The 17,084-nt window shown below is 30.3% G+C and overlaps 2 protein-coding genes across 7 annotated transcripts in view; one reads left to right on the top strand and one right to left on the bottom strand.

Annotated features, from left to right (window-relative positions):
* msi (musashi) overlaps positions 1-15,740 on the top strand; it is a 584,216-nt gene extending 568,476 nt beyond the window's left edge. For all 5 annotated transcript variants that reach the window (XM_067780543.1, XM_067780555.1, XM_067780549.1 and 2 more), the window contains one exon: positions 35-15,740. In XM_067780543.1, the coding sequence (XP_067636644.1) occupies positions 35-476 (442 nt within the window). In that variant the 3' untranslated portion in view covers positions 477-15,740. The remainder of the gene's footprint in view (positions 1-34) is intronic.
* LOC137249249 (uncharacterized) overlaps positions 1-17,084 on the bottom strand; it is an 87,216-nt gene that overhangs the window by 29,660 nt on the left and 40,472 nt on the right. The gene's annotated exons all lie outside the window — the stretch shown is intronic.

Raw genomic sequence — 17,084 nt, 5'->3', positions numbered from 1 at the left:
TAACTTTTGTAATTTGTTTTGTAATATTTTGTAGATATGCACCTTATCCCATACCTGCTAACGCTGCAGCAGCTAATGCTTTAGTGCATGCTCAACAACAGCATGTAGCGGCACAACAGCAACAGCATGCAAATGCTGCGGTCGCCGCTCAACAGCAACATTCTGCCCATGCTGCTGCCGCTGCTGCAGCACATCAACAACATAATGCCGCCAACTCACAAGGTGTTGCTGCTGCGCAAAATGCACATAATGCACTCGCAGTTGCGGGTCCTGCTGGTGCACCTAGCGCACATACCGCTCAAACAGCACATCATCCCTTGGCAGCGGCTGCTGCACAACAAGCTGCACTTGTCGCTGGCAATACTTTAACCGCAGCTCATAATCCATATCAAAGTTATACACTTACAAATGTAGATATGTCTAGCTTTCAAGGAGTGGACTGGAGTCAAATGTACGGTATGGGCATGTATGTCTAAAATGCAAGCTTATCATATAAAACGAAAGTTCGGGTATTGTAACTTTCGAATTGGTTGAAGAAGTTTATAAACATACATTGAGTGTGCAGAATACATATAATACTCCGTTAACATAAAAATATGTTATGCATACATATATACATATTAAATTATATTATTAGTACTACTAATTGAATTTCATGCTCTCATTTAACTCATAAACGCAAGTCGAACTGCATTTGCGCAAACGCAATACAGCTTGATTATGCAAAGTTGTCTTGTGCGTATGATTTACAATAAGTATTTGTGCTATATGCATGTAACTGTTTGTGTTTCTGTGTGATAACGCAAAGAAAATGAATTTGTTAATTTATTTATATTTGCTGGTTACAGCATTTACGTTCTCAGTTTGTATTTGAATTACATGCATTAAAGAAAACAAAAACCTTGAATAAAAAAAAAAAAAAACACTGAAAAGTGTATAAAAGCTTATTATTATTATCATTACTAGAATTAATTTGGTTATCATATAGGATAGTACTACTTACGCGCTATTCTAATACAGCAAACGCAAAGTAATAAAGACAACAGCAACAAACTTAAGGAGAGGTGAAGTACATTGAAGAGGGACATAATTTAAAAAGTTAGTTGATAATGTTAATAAATTATTTTTTTGCTAAAACACCATAAATTTCATACAAAAAAACTAAATACTGATTTAATAAAAACTAAGACATTTGATTAATTATTTTAAAAAAGACAAAAACAAAACACAGTAACGGAAAAAAGAGCATGTAAACTCAAACTGAAATGCAAAAAAAGAAAATATCTATATTTAGTTTTTAAGTGACACTAAAAGCAATGAATAGCATATGAAATTTGCAAAATATTAAGGCTAATACTTTTTATGGCTGCAAATTGTAACCTACATACATATGATATGTGCGCGTCAATAAGAAATTGTCAATTTGGAACTGCGGCAATATTAGCAGGAAAGCAAAAAACAAAAAAAAAAAAAAAAAAACAAATTGTGCATTTGCAATTGTTAAACAAATGCCGGTATTAAGTATTATTATATAATTTTTAAAGCGTGTGTATTGGCGCGCTTTTCAATATATTTACTTCTTGAGCAAAAAAAAGGCTCAAGTGCATGTATTCATATTACATTAAACGGAAGTACCATATATACATACTTATGTATATTTAATTTTAAGTATATATACGCAGAGCATTAAATATTATAAAGTAATATAAAATGAGAATTACAAAAAAAAAAAAAAAAACTAAACAGTTTCCCTAAAAATGTTATAACCTACCTATAACCGAGTTGCAGGAAAAACACAAAAAAGTAACATATTCATAGATTTAACACAAGAAGCATATAACAATAATTATAAATAATGAAAATTAGAATTTTTAAACCACCGACTTGATTGCGTTTAATTTAGATAAACATGACATAACATAACAAAATACATACCTAACTACAACATACATGCCAGATTCATTTCCTACATACATACACCCAGATATAAATATATCTAGATATACATATACTTCATTTACGTACCTCCGAAAAAGATACATAGGTGACCACTTAAGCACATTAAAAAAAGGAAGAAAAACGAAAAGGATGATTTATGTTCATATCAAAGCTGCTAAATGCATTAGTGCATAGTTGGAATGTTTTACTGAAAAGCGCAAAATGCACTTCAAATTCTTTATTCGTTAATTTTTATTATGTATACCTAATGTCATTTGCTTCGATTTAAATTTATCAGCAACAGTTTTTTTTAACCATAAAAGCCTAGCATTAGATTTCAAGTCATGCACACTGTGGCTCAAGAGAATACACCAATGTTAGTAGTAACACATTTTCGAAATTTTCTACATAGAAGAAATTGTATACTTAGGACTGCTTTACTATTAACATACCAAAAAAGAAAGCTGAATCGCACACAGACAAAAACATACACAATCACACATATAAACTTTCAGTTCATCAAACATCAGTTCGCAAACAAAACAAAATTATTTAACTAAAACTAATTTTCATGTTCCTTTCTAAATCAACTGTTACTGCATATAATCGAAATAGCATAACATCCAGTAAGACTCATTTAATATATTGTACATATACATGCATATGTGTTTAATTTCAAACATACATACAATTAACTGCGCTATCATTAATGCCATTTGAAAAAATTTGAACATAAATTTTGTAAGTTAAAGAAAAACTAAATTACAATTTCTGTTTCTGTTTCACTTGTGAATTAGTAACATATTTGTCTCTGTAGCATATTGTCTCTCATGGCGTTCTATGACGCACGGTTATATGAGCGAACTTCATACTATTGCAACCAGCCCTAACTTAGTACGAGATCTAAACTTAATTGTATTCATATTGTATTTAGCGTTTGTTTAGTCTAGTATTTGATTTCATGACATTTTATATATAAAATAAGTTACTAGTTTTTAGTAGACATACATACATGCATACATTTGAAATGTATAAATATCTTAACTGCTTGCCCAATCATTCTTGAAATTAATACAAAAATAAATATAAATATACATTTGTTTATATGCTATACATTATTAATATGCTTTATTGAACAGCGTTGTATGTACTAATGTAATTAGGTAAAAAAGCATAATTATTCGAATTAGTTTCGAATTATACAGCGCGCATTATGCAACCAATTTGAACTAGTTTTTTTTTCTTTTTATTAATTTAGAATTGTGTTTATTGTTAAAATTTAGTTTATAACACTTCGTTAGTATTGCCTGCCACCATATATACTTTAAAATATTTTAAATTTGCACATATTAAAAATTTACTTTCTTGGCTAATTTTTATTTTCATTTTTTTTTAAGCTTGCTACTAACATTAGCAGTACTTAATATACACACATTGATGGGACACTAGTAAATATGTAAAGGATTTATATGCGCTAATAATACATTTACACTGTCGTCCATAGCAAACACCCAGTAAAGTGGATTTTTATTAAGGAAATTTAAGAATTTTCAAGTAAACATCAATTTGAAAACCTGGTTTTATCTTTCACTGTAGATTTTAAATGAGTATTTTTTTTAGTTAATGAGTAAATTGTAATCGCAAATTTTTATTGGCATTAAAATTCCTAAGTAAGAGGGCAATATACTGCCTTTTTGCTATGAACGGCAGTATACTGGTCACGTTTTTTTTTTATCGAAAAAGTGTTTTAAGATTTCAAAAAGAATATGTTGAGCTTGGTATATAGTTGAATGACACATGGGAACTAACAGGAATTACCGTGAAATCGTTCCAAAATAATTCGAGTATCGAAACGTTCTACTAAAATGATTTGTATGTAAAAAGCAAACAACTGCAAAACTGCCAATATGAAAATACATTTCCTAAAAACGTGCAGTGATAACCTGTGCACTTAGGCCACTGAAATATGACAATGTTATCTTGCTATGATTAAAATCTTAGTTTGTAGAAAATCGGCACTTAAACTTAAGATCTGACATGTACTTAAAAATGAGTACATAAAACCTTTGGAAAATAGGTCAAATTCATATAATTAGAATTTTGAAAATGCAGAGTTCTGTTCTAAATTAGCAGGTACAACATATATGTGAAAAAATTTCCATGCGTTGCCACATGGTTGATAAAAGAAATAGTGATCAGAATCTTAGAATAAACGGTTTTTAAATGAATACAATATTTTTCAAGTAGAGGCTTGTTAGTTTTTCCCTAAAATATTTACAAAAAAATAAGTACATTGAAATGTGTACTAAAATCTTGCACCGAAGTTAGCTGTGAACAAACTATCTCTGCATATTAATGCAACATTTTAGCAAAGCTTACCGCTAACAATGCGTACTAAGAAATTTAGCAGTAATTGCGATATTCTGCCAAAGTTCTGTTATCGAATGAAAAAGATCTCTATAAGCAGTAAAACACTTTTAAACCAGGATAAACAAAACTTAGCCTGAAAAACTTGATCTAAAACATTTGCAAAATGTGACACTAAAATAGAGAATAACTGCTAGGTTCATAGTTAACTTGCGGGAAACAGTTTTTTTTTAAAAAGTTCGCTATTGAAATGTACCAAAAACTAGTAAAAAAAAAACTTTTTGAAGCGCTTAAATCAAAATTTTGCTAGATGCCCCTTCAAAAGCTTTTAAACGATTTTTTTTTATAAAGAACATTCTATTACAGAGAAATAGCGTTAGTACAAGTTCAGCATTTTAGTGAACAAAATAAAAATCGTTTTGCATTAATTTTTAGTTTTTTTCTAATTTAGTTTGTAAATGAATATTAAATAATATATTGACAAGTATACTAAGTTAAAAGTTTTTTCAAAATACTAATTTTCTTCAACTAGTAATAAAAAAATTTATATTTTTACATAATTTAACTATCATAGGCAAGTACGAGGAAATTACAAGGCTCTAAAACGTACTTATGTATTTACACAAATGCATATGTATATTTATATGCGCACTCATACGTATTTGAAATGCGCATTCATACTTAATAAATAAGAACTAAAATTTGTACTATTTTGAATGTCAAAATTCGCCAGAATGTACAAATTTTTTACATTTCAACAGCAGAAAGTATTACTAGCTTAATTTTGCGACTGTGCAAAGGTTGGTTTCCAAATATCTAATCTCATTCATATCATCACCACAACCGATGAAAAGCGCATGCGTTGTTGTTGAGAGCGCGGGAAATACGTATTCACATAATTAAAAAAAAAAAAAAAAAAAAAGACGGCACAAGCGAACTATTGTTCTGAAATCCCAGTAGTGTAAAATATTTCTTAAGCTTCTTTCCTCGCCGAAATATTGGCTATATATCTCTTTTTTGTAGACTATTTCCATGTGCGCATTTTCATTCGTCTATGATATGCATATTTTTAAATAATTAACAATTCTGTAATTTTGGGGCTTTTTAGAACTTCGTATATTTTCTTGCTACTCCTCTGCGGTTATTGAATATGTATTGTATGTATAAAATTCGAATTTAAAAATTTTCTGCTTTCCACTTGCGCACTATTAGTTTGGAAACAAAATAATACTTTTCACATCATTTTAGTACATTAAAACAAAACGATAATAATCTAAAAAACTAGAGCTGTCTCAATAACCACTAAATTTTAAGCTCATATATCATCTTTTGAATTCTATACCTTGTGTGCTAGCGTTGAAATTATTATTTAGGGTAAACTATTATAATTAAAAGAATAAACTAAAAGTCGTAGTTCTTTAAGTTTAGTACTAGTGAAAAAATGTACTTAAAACTTGAAAGCTTGCATATTTCATGAAAAAAGTACATTTGAATATCACAGCGGTTATAGTACTAAATGTCTTTCTGATCTAATTTAAAAATGCCAGTCTATAGCTATAAACTAACCCCCCTATTCATAAAAAAATAACTTCTTATAATTCGAAATTTTTCTGTAAATTTCATATTAAAATGCTTTTAAACTTTTCATATATTTTTTTATGAAAGTTGTAAGTCACGTCGTTTCAGTTTGTTTGTATATCTCTTGGCCTCCTGTTTGTTAGATTCCAATAGCCAAAAGATACATATTAGTCTAAATTGGTAGAACCATCTACATATGCATTTCTTTAGGACTAACAATGCATTTAAGATCATGAGTTTGAAATGACTTAGGCCACTATCTTAACAATGGGCACATATGGGTAAATATTTAAAATTTCCAATTGGAGTATGCGTTCCAATGATACAAAGATGTTGCTGTTGTTGCCTGTTGGAGATTCCCGCTAAAGCTCTTGGTAAAAAATAATTACCTTAATCTGCAGTAACATTAAAACCACTTTGTGTTAACATAAATTTAATACTATTGTTCAGTCTGCGCGAGGATTTCTCTGTTTTTACAGGGTGTAGAGAGAAACTGTGTTGTCATTTTTGAAACTCCTACATTTTGAATATTTTTTTGCAAATTTAAATCAATTGCAAAAAACATGTTTAGCAAAAGAAATGCTTAGCCTTGTGTTTGTTTGCAGATATCGAATGTAATGTACTAAAATTACAAAGCGAGAAGTTTTCCAATTCTAAGACCAAGTACACAAAAATTTGCAAAATGTACCACATAGCTTTAGTTTATGTATGAAACCAGTATACACCTTTTTGATTAAAAATTTTGCTGAAGCCCTTCGGTAGAAATAAAGATGCGTTTCGGTAGCGTTTAGCAGATTTGTCCACAGTTTCCAACAGTACAACAACAAAACTACGCAATCGTTAAAAACGCACTTTCCTTACAAATTACTAAAGAAGAGTTTAAGTACTAAATATTAAAACCTTGCAAATATTTGCTATAGAACTATGAGTTTAATACAAGAACGCTTCGGTTACGTGTAGTCCACTGCAGTGCTAAAAAGAAATTTAGTACTAAACATGTTCAATTTACAAAAAATGCTTAACCTAATGCTTGAATTTTAGCTGTTGAAATGAATGTACTAAAATTTCGTCAAAGTTGTGACTTTAAAGTATTAATTTTTCAAATTTGCATCTAATGCCATACATAGAACATTTGCAAAATGTACTAAAATAGCTTTGGCCTATGTTTCAAGGTAGTGTCAAAGCTGGCATTAATTATTTATATTAAAGTTTTGATATCAATTACATTTTGTAGTAAAAACCTAAACATTATTCTAAAAATATGTTGTTTTAAAAATATTCTAAACTTTCAATTCTGCCTCTTGTTCAACGCTAGCATTTGCTCTCTAAACATAACAATAATTTTTTACTAACATTTAGTTTTAGTAGACGCGTTCAAAACATACAAATAATTTTTTAATAACAACTTATCCAAGTACTTGGGTACTAATGAATTATTTAATTTTTCTTGCAGTAATTACGTATTTAGAAAATTAGTTGTTTTAAGACAAAAAAAAAATTACAGTAATACCAGAAATATAGAAGCACCATTATATAAATGAAAAAAAAAAAAACATATATTTCACATGTCTGCATGTTTATTTTTTGTTTACAAATATTTTTTTGCTTATTTAGCTGTAAAAATAAAAATACAATTTTAGTTTATACTTTTTAGTTTTTAGTTTTATACATATATACAAATATTTTTTCACCAAGTATTTTTTTTTTTTTTTTTTGGAATTTATAATTTGGATTTTGTTGTAGTAATTGATGTATACATATTTACTTTTTTTATTTAGCTTTTAGTATTTGAATTCCATGCATTGTAAATATTTGAATAATTTTTTGTCAAATTAATTTTCAATAAAAAAAAAAACACAAAAACAAGCAAAAAAATCTCCATTTATTTGAGTCTAAGTTCTATATACGAGTAGAAAGTAGTTTTGGCAATAACTGAAAAACAAAAAAAAAAAAAAAAACTGGAAAATATACCTAAAACATATTTTGTGCGTTATTTCAAATTTATATTACCAATATCTCCTAAAATATGTATATTTGCATTAAAATTTAATTGCCAATTTAGTATTTCGCATAACGTCTATCACATCAATACATACATACATACATACATATATATATATAAATATGCCTACCATATAAAAATAATAGTTATTACTAAGCTGCAAAATTAATAAAAGTGAAAATGTAATTTGTACTGTGTTTTTATTATAATTAGAAAGCAATATTTAGAATTTTTTTTAGTAATTTGTTTAGTAGTTTCTTGCAGTGTAAAATATATAAATAATTTTTTAACAGATATTTGTTGAAGGTTTGACTCCATGCATACATACATACCGCATATTCAGATGGAGCGAAATAAAAATATATATTTTTTCTTAGCTTACGTTCTGTGATAGATTTTGTAATTTATAAAAGTTGAAATTTTTTAGTTTTTTTATTCTTGATTTTGTACAACATATTCGAGGTAATTTTATGTGATTATCTTTTTTACACAATTTACAAAAACATGTTTCAGAGGAGACAAATAATTTTTAGGCAAATACGTTGACAAAGAGTTGACGTGAATATCCCTCCTATTGTAGTTAGTGGCTTAATGTCTATTAAAATTAATTATAAGCTAAATATTTGTGAGAGTCAATTGCAACTTGTCCTCAATCAAGCTCTGTAAATCAATTTCAACTTGTCCTGCTATATGATGCAGAGCCTAGGCATTGACGCCGTCGAATGAAGCGGTTCCGGGATTATTCGGTGAAGACCATACATAAACTTATGTCGAGGAAACCTGGTTGACTTAAATGACACAATGAGTATCAGTTTAAGCGGAGCAGGCTTGAATGTTACAAGCAGCAAGGCATAACTCCAGAGTGAAGAGGTTTCGTCGCCAAAACCTTTGGAGAACAATTTTATCGCTATAAGAAGAAGAAAGTTTCCTGCAAAGACACACAAACATAGTCCCGGAGTTACAGATTCGCACCTAGTGCTCTCGCTGGTGTCTATAGTGTTGGATATAATAAAAGTCAACACCATTCTCGTCAATCCCGCGGGCACCTTAAAGTTGTACAAAAATAGAGGGCTAAAATTCTAAGCATTATCTGGCTTTCTGTTATGTCTTCACACCTACTTTTTGTGTGTTATACATCTACAACGTTTGGAAGTCCCGGCCGTTATATCGAAAAAATATAATATTCCGCCGACGCTTGCAATCAAAATGCATCTACAAAGAAGCACAGACAGTAAACTCAGAATAACATTCTGAAAATCTAAATAATATTGTGAACATACATGTTAAATTCCAATTAGAATTAGCAATTGATGCAATTGGTTTATATTCTCTAATTCATTAATTAATTCTAATTAGATAATTGAAATTTTTGTTCTAATGGTAAATTTAATTGCAATTAGGTGCTTTTTTAGTTTTTTTTGCTAATGGCAACTAATTGCAATTAGATTTACCATTGTAATAAAAATTTCAATTATTTAATAGGAATTAGTTGAACTAATTCTAATTATTTAATGCATTAGAGAATGTCGCAACTGAAGGTTAATTAGCAATCATTAGCATTATCTAATCATTACTTAACATCTATGATTCTGAACATAAGAGACCTTCACCTTAACGGACTGGAGTGAAAGCCATCCCTGAGTAAAGGCAACACTCCATAACTATGCGCTCGTGCGTTTTAGGCCTTAGGTAATATTTCACCTCATTTCTCCGCACAGCTGAAGAATGAGATGCTAGTTGCATATGCATGTGGCAAATTCTCAAAGGGCGCTCATGGATTGTAGCTTTAGGGACAGGCGCAATCTAGTTTTAATTCAGGGGTCTTCATTTCATAGCACAATTGCGCTCTCATTGGGTATGTGAAAGGGCAATTATTTTCAATTTTTGGAAACACATGTTTAAAATCATCGTAAAATGTTTAATTATACAACTTTTTCAAATGTTGTAAAATTTAAAAAAAATTAGTAAAAAAATGTAATGAGCATCCATAGCTTTGCAGTAATATTTATTCATGTATTATATTTATTATTGAAGGAAAATTGAAAGGTGTCATGAATTAATTGATTTTATTGTATAACGGCTTGCAATATTAGAAATCTGAAGTATTCGAGTCGCAGATGTCTGATGAGTTCTTTAGGTAGAGACGCAAACATAAAAATAGCAAAAGCTATTTTTTTTATTTATTTTTATTTTCGATATTTAAAGAAAAGCTTCAATGAAATTTGTAAGTTAAACTATACAAACCAATCTTGAAAACATTTTCGAAAAAGCTCGAAAGTTCATGGAAGACAATTTTTCTACAAAAGGATTGCATATTTTTTTCCATAAAGAAAAATTGTTCGCGTTTTGTTTGGAGGAATATCTAAAAACCAGTCGGAAAAAAATTTAAATTCCTAAATGAAGCTAGTACTTTTTTGACTAAACTTAATTGGGTTAAAAACTATATACTTAAAGAAATTCAGAAAACTCCAAACAGAAAGTTCGAAATTTTCTCGAATTTTCGAACTTTTTCGAAAACGTTTTAAAATTTGGTTTGCGTAGTTTGAGTTACAAAATTTATAGAAGTTCAACTTTAAATTTTACTAATGGGTATGTATGTATGTGGCAAATTTTTTGTAAGTTAAAATATTTTCCACAAAGCTAAGATAAAATGTTTTTTTTTTATTTCGCTCCACTCTAATCTGTAACCCTTATTAATACACGTATATATTCTTGTTGTCTGTTTTGGCCTACTGTATATTTCATTAGCTGTTGTGTTGTTGAAAAATTTTACATTTTCTTCGTAGTATTTTTAGTATAAAACATTTTCAAAAAAGCCCCCAATACATTTTTAGTGTAGTTGAACTTTAGAGCAGCAAAATTAGAAAAGGTAAGTTAATGTGTAAAATATGTAGCGGCAATGGAATAATCATAACTTAATAATTCATTCATCCAATTAACCCTTTTGTATAGTGTTAGATACTCTAACCATATTTAAATTTTTTTACAATAAATTTTTTGTACCGTGTTTACCGCAATTTTTGCTGCTACAACTTCTAAAGACCGATCCGCAATCAACTTTTTCATATACATAGATGCATTCTACGCAATCTTATGCAGGCCAGTAACATCGCCACAATCACGCAAAATGTTGCGTTTGTAAATATGAAGGAACTTCAGACTTAGCAATTAAAATTTATTTCGCCTTACCAATTCACATAAAAAATTTCGTGAAGCACTGTTATAAACATTCTTGACTATACAAGAAAAATACTTGCTAACATATTTTGTGTCCTGTCATTTGTTAAATTGGAGTTTTCAACTGCGAAAAATGTTAAAAAAGTATTAACGAGTGGGAAAAACAATTTCACTTGCAAAGTGTGAAAGCACCCTTAGCCAAAGCAAATGTCGAATTCTTCTTCTTATGCTTTGCTTGCAACAATAGTTGGAAGTTGGCTACTTTTTAATGTCAAATGGCGCCTGTGTCGCTCGATCTCCCTAAAAGTACATGCAATCTACTCATCATGCATAAGATTGCGCTAAACGCATCTATATGGAAAAATGATTATGTGACGGGGCTTTAACTTAATGCCCAACACAGATGTGCATAATTTTTGCGCATAGAAATTTTAAACGTACTATTTTATACCATATAAAGCACATATACCGCTCTATGCGCTGCATCCGAACTAAGATGTATCTTTGAATATTATTTTTAGCTAAAACATAAAATTCCCCTTTTAATGCAGTGCTGCACTCCAGTGATTGAAACCCCGAAGAAGCCCATATGTTCCGTCGTCAAGGATTATGATTGGGTTCATTATCGATTACCATTCGTGCAATAATTTGCCCGGTTTTGAAACCAGCATATAAAGCTCCTCGGTTTCCTCATGGTTTCAGTTGATTTTCCGGGCTTGAGTCACATTAGAGCTCAAGTTAATGACCAGCATACTTCTCAAATCGAAAGCGTTGTTTATCAACAATCAATCAACTTGAGAATCATAGCTTTCTCAACAAAAAGAGCATTTTTTATTTGAAAAAAAAAAATGCCGTTTCTCATGTTGGGAAAAAGATTGTTCTCAACTTTTACTTAAGTGCGTTCTCTAATTGGGCTCAAATGTCAGATTCCAATATTGTAGTATTTTCATGAAAAAAAAAAACATGAATAAATTAGTTTTAATTTGTAGCGCTTCATCAATGCTTCCAACCATTTGTTTATTTATGCACAACAAACAGCTGTTAGTAGGGCTGGGACTATCCGCATTTTCGAATATCTGGATAATATTCGTTTGTGAAACTATCCGGATTTATGAAGATCCGGTTAATAACCGTATTTTTGGATATCCAGTGAAAGCAACAAATTGATGTACCATATATTTTTATTTAAAATTAATAACAATAAATTCGTGGGGCATTTAAATTAATTAACAGCGGTTTTTCACAATATAAACACATGGCACTGTTCTTATATTCACTTGTTTGTAAAATTGTAGCATTTTAATTTTTGACGTTTCGTTTAGAGTTGGGCTGATCTTGTGAATAATTTTTCGATGTTTACTTCGTTCAATTATGATATGCAGATATTCAACTTTTATATTTCAGTATATGGACATACGGATATCAGGATTTGCCGTTTACGTATCCGGATATCCGAACAGCGGATATCCGGATTTCCCATTTGTGAATCCGGATAGCCGGATTTTTTGCTTAGCTATCCGGTTATTTGAATATCCGGTTTATCCGGATAGTTGAAAAATCCGGATGCAGTTCACAGCCCTAGCTGTTAGCTTTGGTGGTGCCAGCTTTGATAACACTTATTTTCAACACCACCCCAACTCGATTTCCAGTGTGGGATTTTAACTGCAGAAATATGCTAGTTATGGACTCCAGAACTATGAATTTTTCAAAATTTTTCTTAAGTTCGAAAATAGTTACAGAAGGGGTTGGATATCAGTAGCTATGTTTTTGTCGAAGTGAGCGCTTTCAGCGAATACAAGTTTGGTTGATACGTTCCAAACGTGTTTCATTCTGATCTAAGTAAGATCTAAATAAAGGCCGCAGGCCTAATAATAATTATATTAATTAAAAAATTGTATTCATACTGAACGATGCGTTAAGAAAGTTATTACTCAACGATTCGTCAAGAATTGTGTTTGCTGTAAGCGCCCATTATTAGATCGAAGATTGTTCTTAATGAGCAAATGTTAGAGCTGTGTGAACTTATCGTCAGCTGTCTGTTTCGTGAGCAGCTTCCCGACGGCGAACTTTAATTGCTTGTGTGTACTGATAGCGCGATGTTGAACCAATTATTTCATCGCTAATTACACAACGTAGTAGTGTATGCAGAAATAGTGGATACACGCACTTTTTCGATCAACGTGTGTGACGCATACCAAAATTGAAAGTGGAGTATAGTGGAGACACACACTTTTTAATACTAATGTTATGCGCAACAATTTCATAAGTGCAGATCAAGTTATGCACTTAGCGGTCCATATAAAGATTAAGTGCATATGTATATACATGTAAAAAAAGCCAATATATGATAAACGTTTGGCAAAATGTTTTTGTAACAAAAAAAAAAAATAAAATGATAAAAAATTGTGTTAATTCGTAGTTGATAGTTTTAAAAGATTTAGCCGTTGAACCATAGCGGTCACTTTCAATCTTTAAGAAAAAATTTTTAATAAAAAATTTCTGAGAATTATAAGAATTAAACATCTAGTATACGAATCGCACCAAGTTGTAGCTTTTGTTTATTTATCACTAACGTTCTGTTTAAATTTTTTACTTTAGTTTGTAATTGTGAATGTTTTATTTTTACGTATATCGGCGATTCACAAGATGTCCCATTCGCCGTATGTGCTAAGTTTCAATAAACCATAGCAACAACTAAAAACTTAAAACTTTACAAGTAATACAAGACTCTTGCAAATTGCCAAATATAATTTTTTGACATATTTTCATTTTAGTTTTTTTTACTGAAGTAAAAAATTATTACTTTTTAGTATTTTGCTAATAGAAAATGCTCACAATGTGTTTTGAATTCGAAATCAAAACAAGACAGCCTATAAAATGTTTGTGATTGTAGCAGCATATGTGTGACAAAAAAAAATTAAATTTAGGTACATTCGATTATTGAATACAAAAACAAAAACGTTTAAACAGCAATATATCGGCACTATGATGTTTGTGAATGTACCTAGCCTTTTGTAGCAATATAGGAGTATTACATATATGGTATTTTAAAAGCCAAAGATAGGAAATATACTATTAGGGACCTAAACTGTTCCTCACTTGAAACGATTGAGAGACAATTTACAGATCCATTTTTAATTTAGACATGGAAGAAATTAATTTTATAGCCTTAGTATAGAGAATAGATCCAAGATACTCTCATAATCAGAAAATTTTAACAGTGTGTCGAATCATTCATCTCTTTTCAATTTCAATAGATAGTAGACCGATAAAAATTATATTATACATACATACATTAAACTGAAGCTAAGAAAATCTGGAAAGTTATTTCTATTAAGTTAACAATTTGTAATGGTCCAAAATGATCGTTCGACAAATGCTGATTGTATAGCCAATCGACACAAGCAATATTGTCCATAAAGCACAGTTAGAGAGTGTGGTATATTCTAGTTTCATCTTGAACTTTATCTTTACTATATATAAAATTAGAGACCCTGACTTGCTTAAAGTGTTTTTGTCACTAAAATTAAATCGATATAAGGAGGAAAAATATCAAAAAAGATAATAAAAAATGGAAAAAAAGTTCAGAAATTTTCGTACATAATTTTGCGAACGATTAATAACAGCCTTGAATGTATTTCTCTATTATAGAATGGAATCTCACAATGAAAGATCCTAAGCAGAGGTACAAGAAAAGAGAAAAATATGTAGGGCCTCATTCTCTATTACGAAACGAACGTTCGTTTCGCCTCACACGAATCGCTAGTGTATTTGCACTATGTTAATCGATAGCAACATATCATTTGACAACTGCTTTCGTCTTCCTGTTTGACATGAATTTAGAATGATAAAGAATACCATTGCTAGGGGAAATCGTTTGGAGTTTGGAGACGAATCGTTCGTCTGAACTATCGCTCGCAATACAAAATGAAGCCCTTAATGAAGTTTATAATTATTCGCAACACCATAGTTTACTAGGATTATTTATATTATTTAGAGCCGTTCTCTCAAGTAAGCTTTAAGGTTAACCTGCCCGATAAAAATATTATTTGTGAACAAAATTTGTGTGCATAGGTTAATTTGAAAGTTCTCATAAGAAAACAGATCAAACAAGGTTAAAGCAATTAAAAAAAAAAGTACTTTCAACTTGTTAAAATAATTAAGTACGCTTTTTTCCAAAAATTTATATTCGGATATTTGTATATCTTTTCGGTAGAAAGTTTCATTTTAAGCATCGGCCAGTTGAATTTGTAAATATGTACCTTATACATTTGTAAATATTATAATATTCATTAAAAGTTAGAATAAGTTTTTCATTCTGATTACAGAAGACAGGGGAAACGTTTTTTCTAAAATAAAGTGTATAGGAACTGACCATATAATTTTTATATTTGCATCAAATGATCTCGTAATATCTAAGCTTAACATTTTCATAACCTTTTCTTTTTAGTTTTAAGTCCCATGAATTAATTTTCAATCATAACTATTTTTTTAGTTAAGCAAACCAAATCATGTATCCTTTATAACTCTACGTACATATATTTAAGTTTTTACATACAAACGAATTCATACTTAACTTATTTAAACTGAATCTTACTTAAAACTCCATTCATATGGCAATTCTTCATTGATAAATTTTTTTTTGAATTTTTATAATAAAGTATATTTTTTTAAATAATTTGAAAGAGTTTCATTTTATGTTATTTTTTTGCTTTGTTTTACTTATCACTTTAATTATATAAGCTATCCTATCAGTTCGAAGAGTAAAACTGCTAAAAAAATATTGCTGAAGATTATTGGACCCACTATAAAATACTATTGATGAATTTGGGAAACAACACAAACAAATTCAGTTTATATATGCAACGGGTATTTAGATTTAAAAGTAAAGTTCTTCCTCAACGAATGAAAATACCTTTTTATAAGTCTCTTAGCATGTTTAGCCCGAAATCATTGAAGGTATTGAGAGAAGATGAGAAAGTGTTGTTGTTGTTGTTGTATTAACGATAAAGACACTCCCCGAAGGCTTTGGGGAGTGTTATCGATGTTGATGGTCCTTTGCCGGATATAGATCCGGTACGTTCCGGTAACAAGCACCATTAAGGTACTAGCCCGACCACCTCGGGAACGATAACAGATGGTCCTTGAAGTATTCGAGAGAAAAAACCTTGAAGTTTCATGGACCTAACCAATCTAACCTAAATAATATGGACACATTCAGTCTATGTAAGGTCTTTATTCACTGCCAATATAGAACTTCACTTGCTGCCACAGTGTGTATAATGAGACTTAATGATGAGCTGTATGAGCTTTACGCAGATACGAATATTGTGCAGCGAATAACATCACAAAGGTTTCGCAGGCTAAGAGAAAGTGGAGTTGAAAGAGACAGGTGGAGAAAGACTACATCTCTTAAAGTTGTTGTTGTGTTGGTGCTCCCAATTGTTGTCAGTTATCGCAAAGCAAGATAAGATGTTTCGTGTTCGAAAAAGATTTCACCTTATCGGCAACTCTTTGTTCGGGCGAAATGAACAGCGGGGAAACCCAAATTTGTTCACATATATTTTACAAGCGAACGAGAGGAAATGTTAGTAATTTTTTCTATTGAAATTTGATACTCTTATAATTATATGTACTTTTATTATTAGAAATAAATCAATAAATAATGCACAATTGGAAGCTGAGTGGAAAAAAGTGAAATTCCTGTATTGTTAAGTATGTAAATTCAATTTTTTATGACAACTTATCAGTCGGCCAAGTTATCCATTGTGGACAAAGCGACGGTTCCAAAATGTTGAGCACCTCACTGAAACAAGATTGGCTAAGACCCACTTCATGGTCCTTTCCAACGCCTTTTCCCTAGGCGAAAAAACGAAGACATGTACTCAACTTTACAATTGGTGGAACTCCAAATTCTTGCTTCAATGGTGACAAGGAGTTGGTAAGAATATCTAGCAAATATTAGAATTCCGGCTTGTTTAGCCTGTAATATTGGCGAAAGCTAATTGAAAAAAAATTAACT

The sequence above is a fragment of the Eurosta solidaginis genome, chromosome 1 (assembly GCF_040869045.1).
Source record: "Eurosta solidaginis isolate ZX-2024a chromosome 1, ASM4086904v1, whole genome shotgun sequence".
Taxonomy (NCBI): domain Eukaryota; kingdom Metazoa; phylum Arthropoda; class Insecta; order Diptera; family Tephritidae; genus Eurosta; species Eurosta solidaginis.
This window is presented reverse-complemented; position numbering and strand designations above follow the sequence as displayed.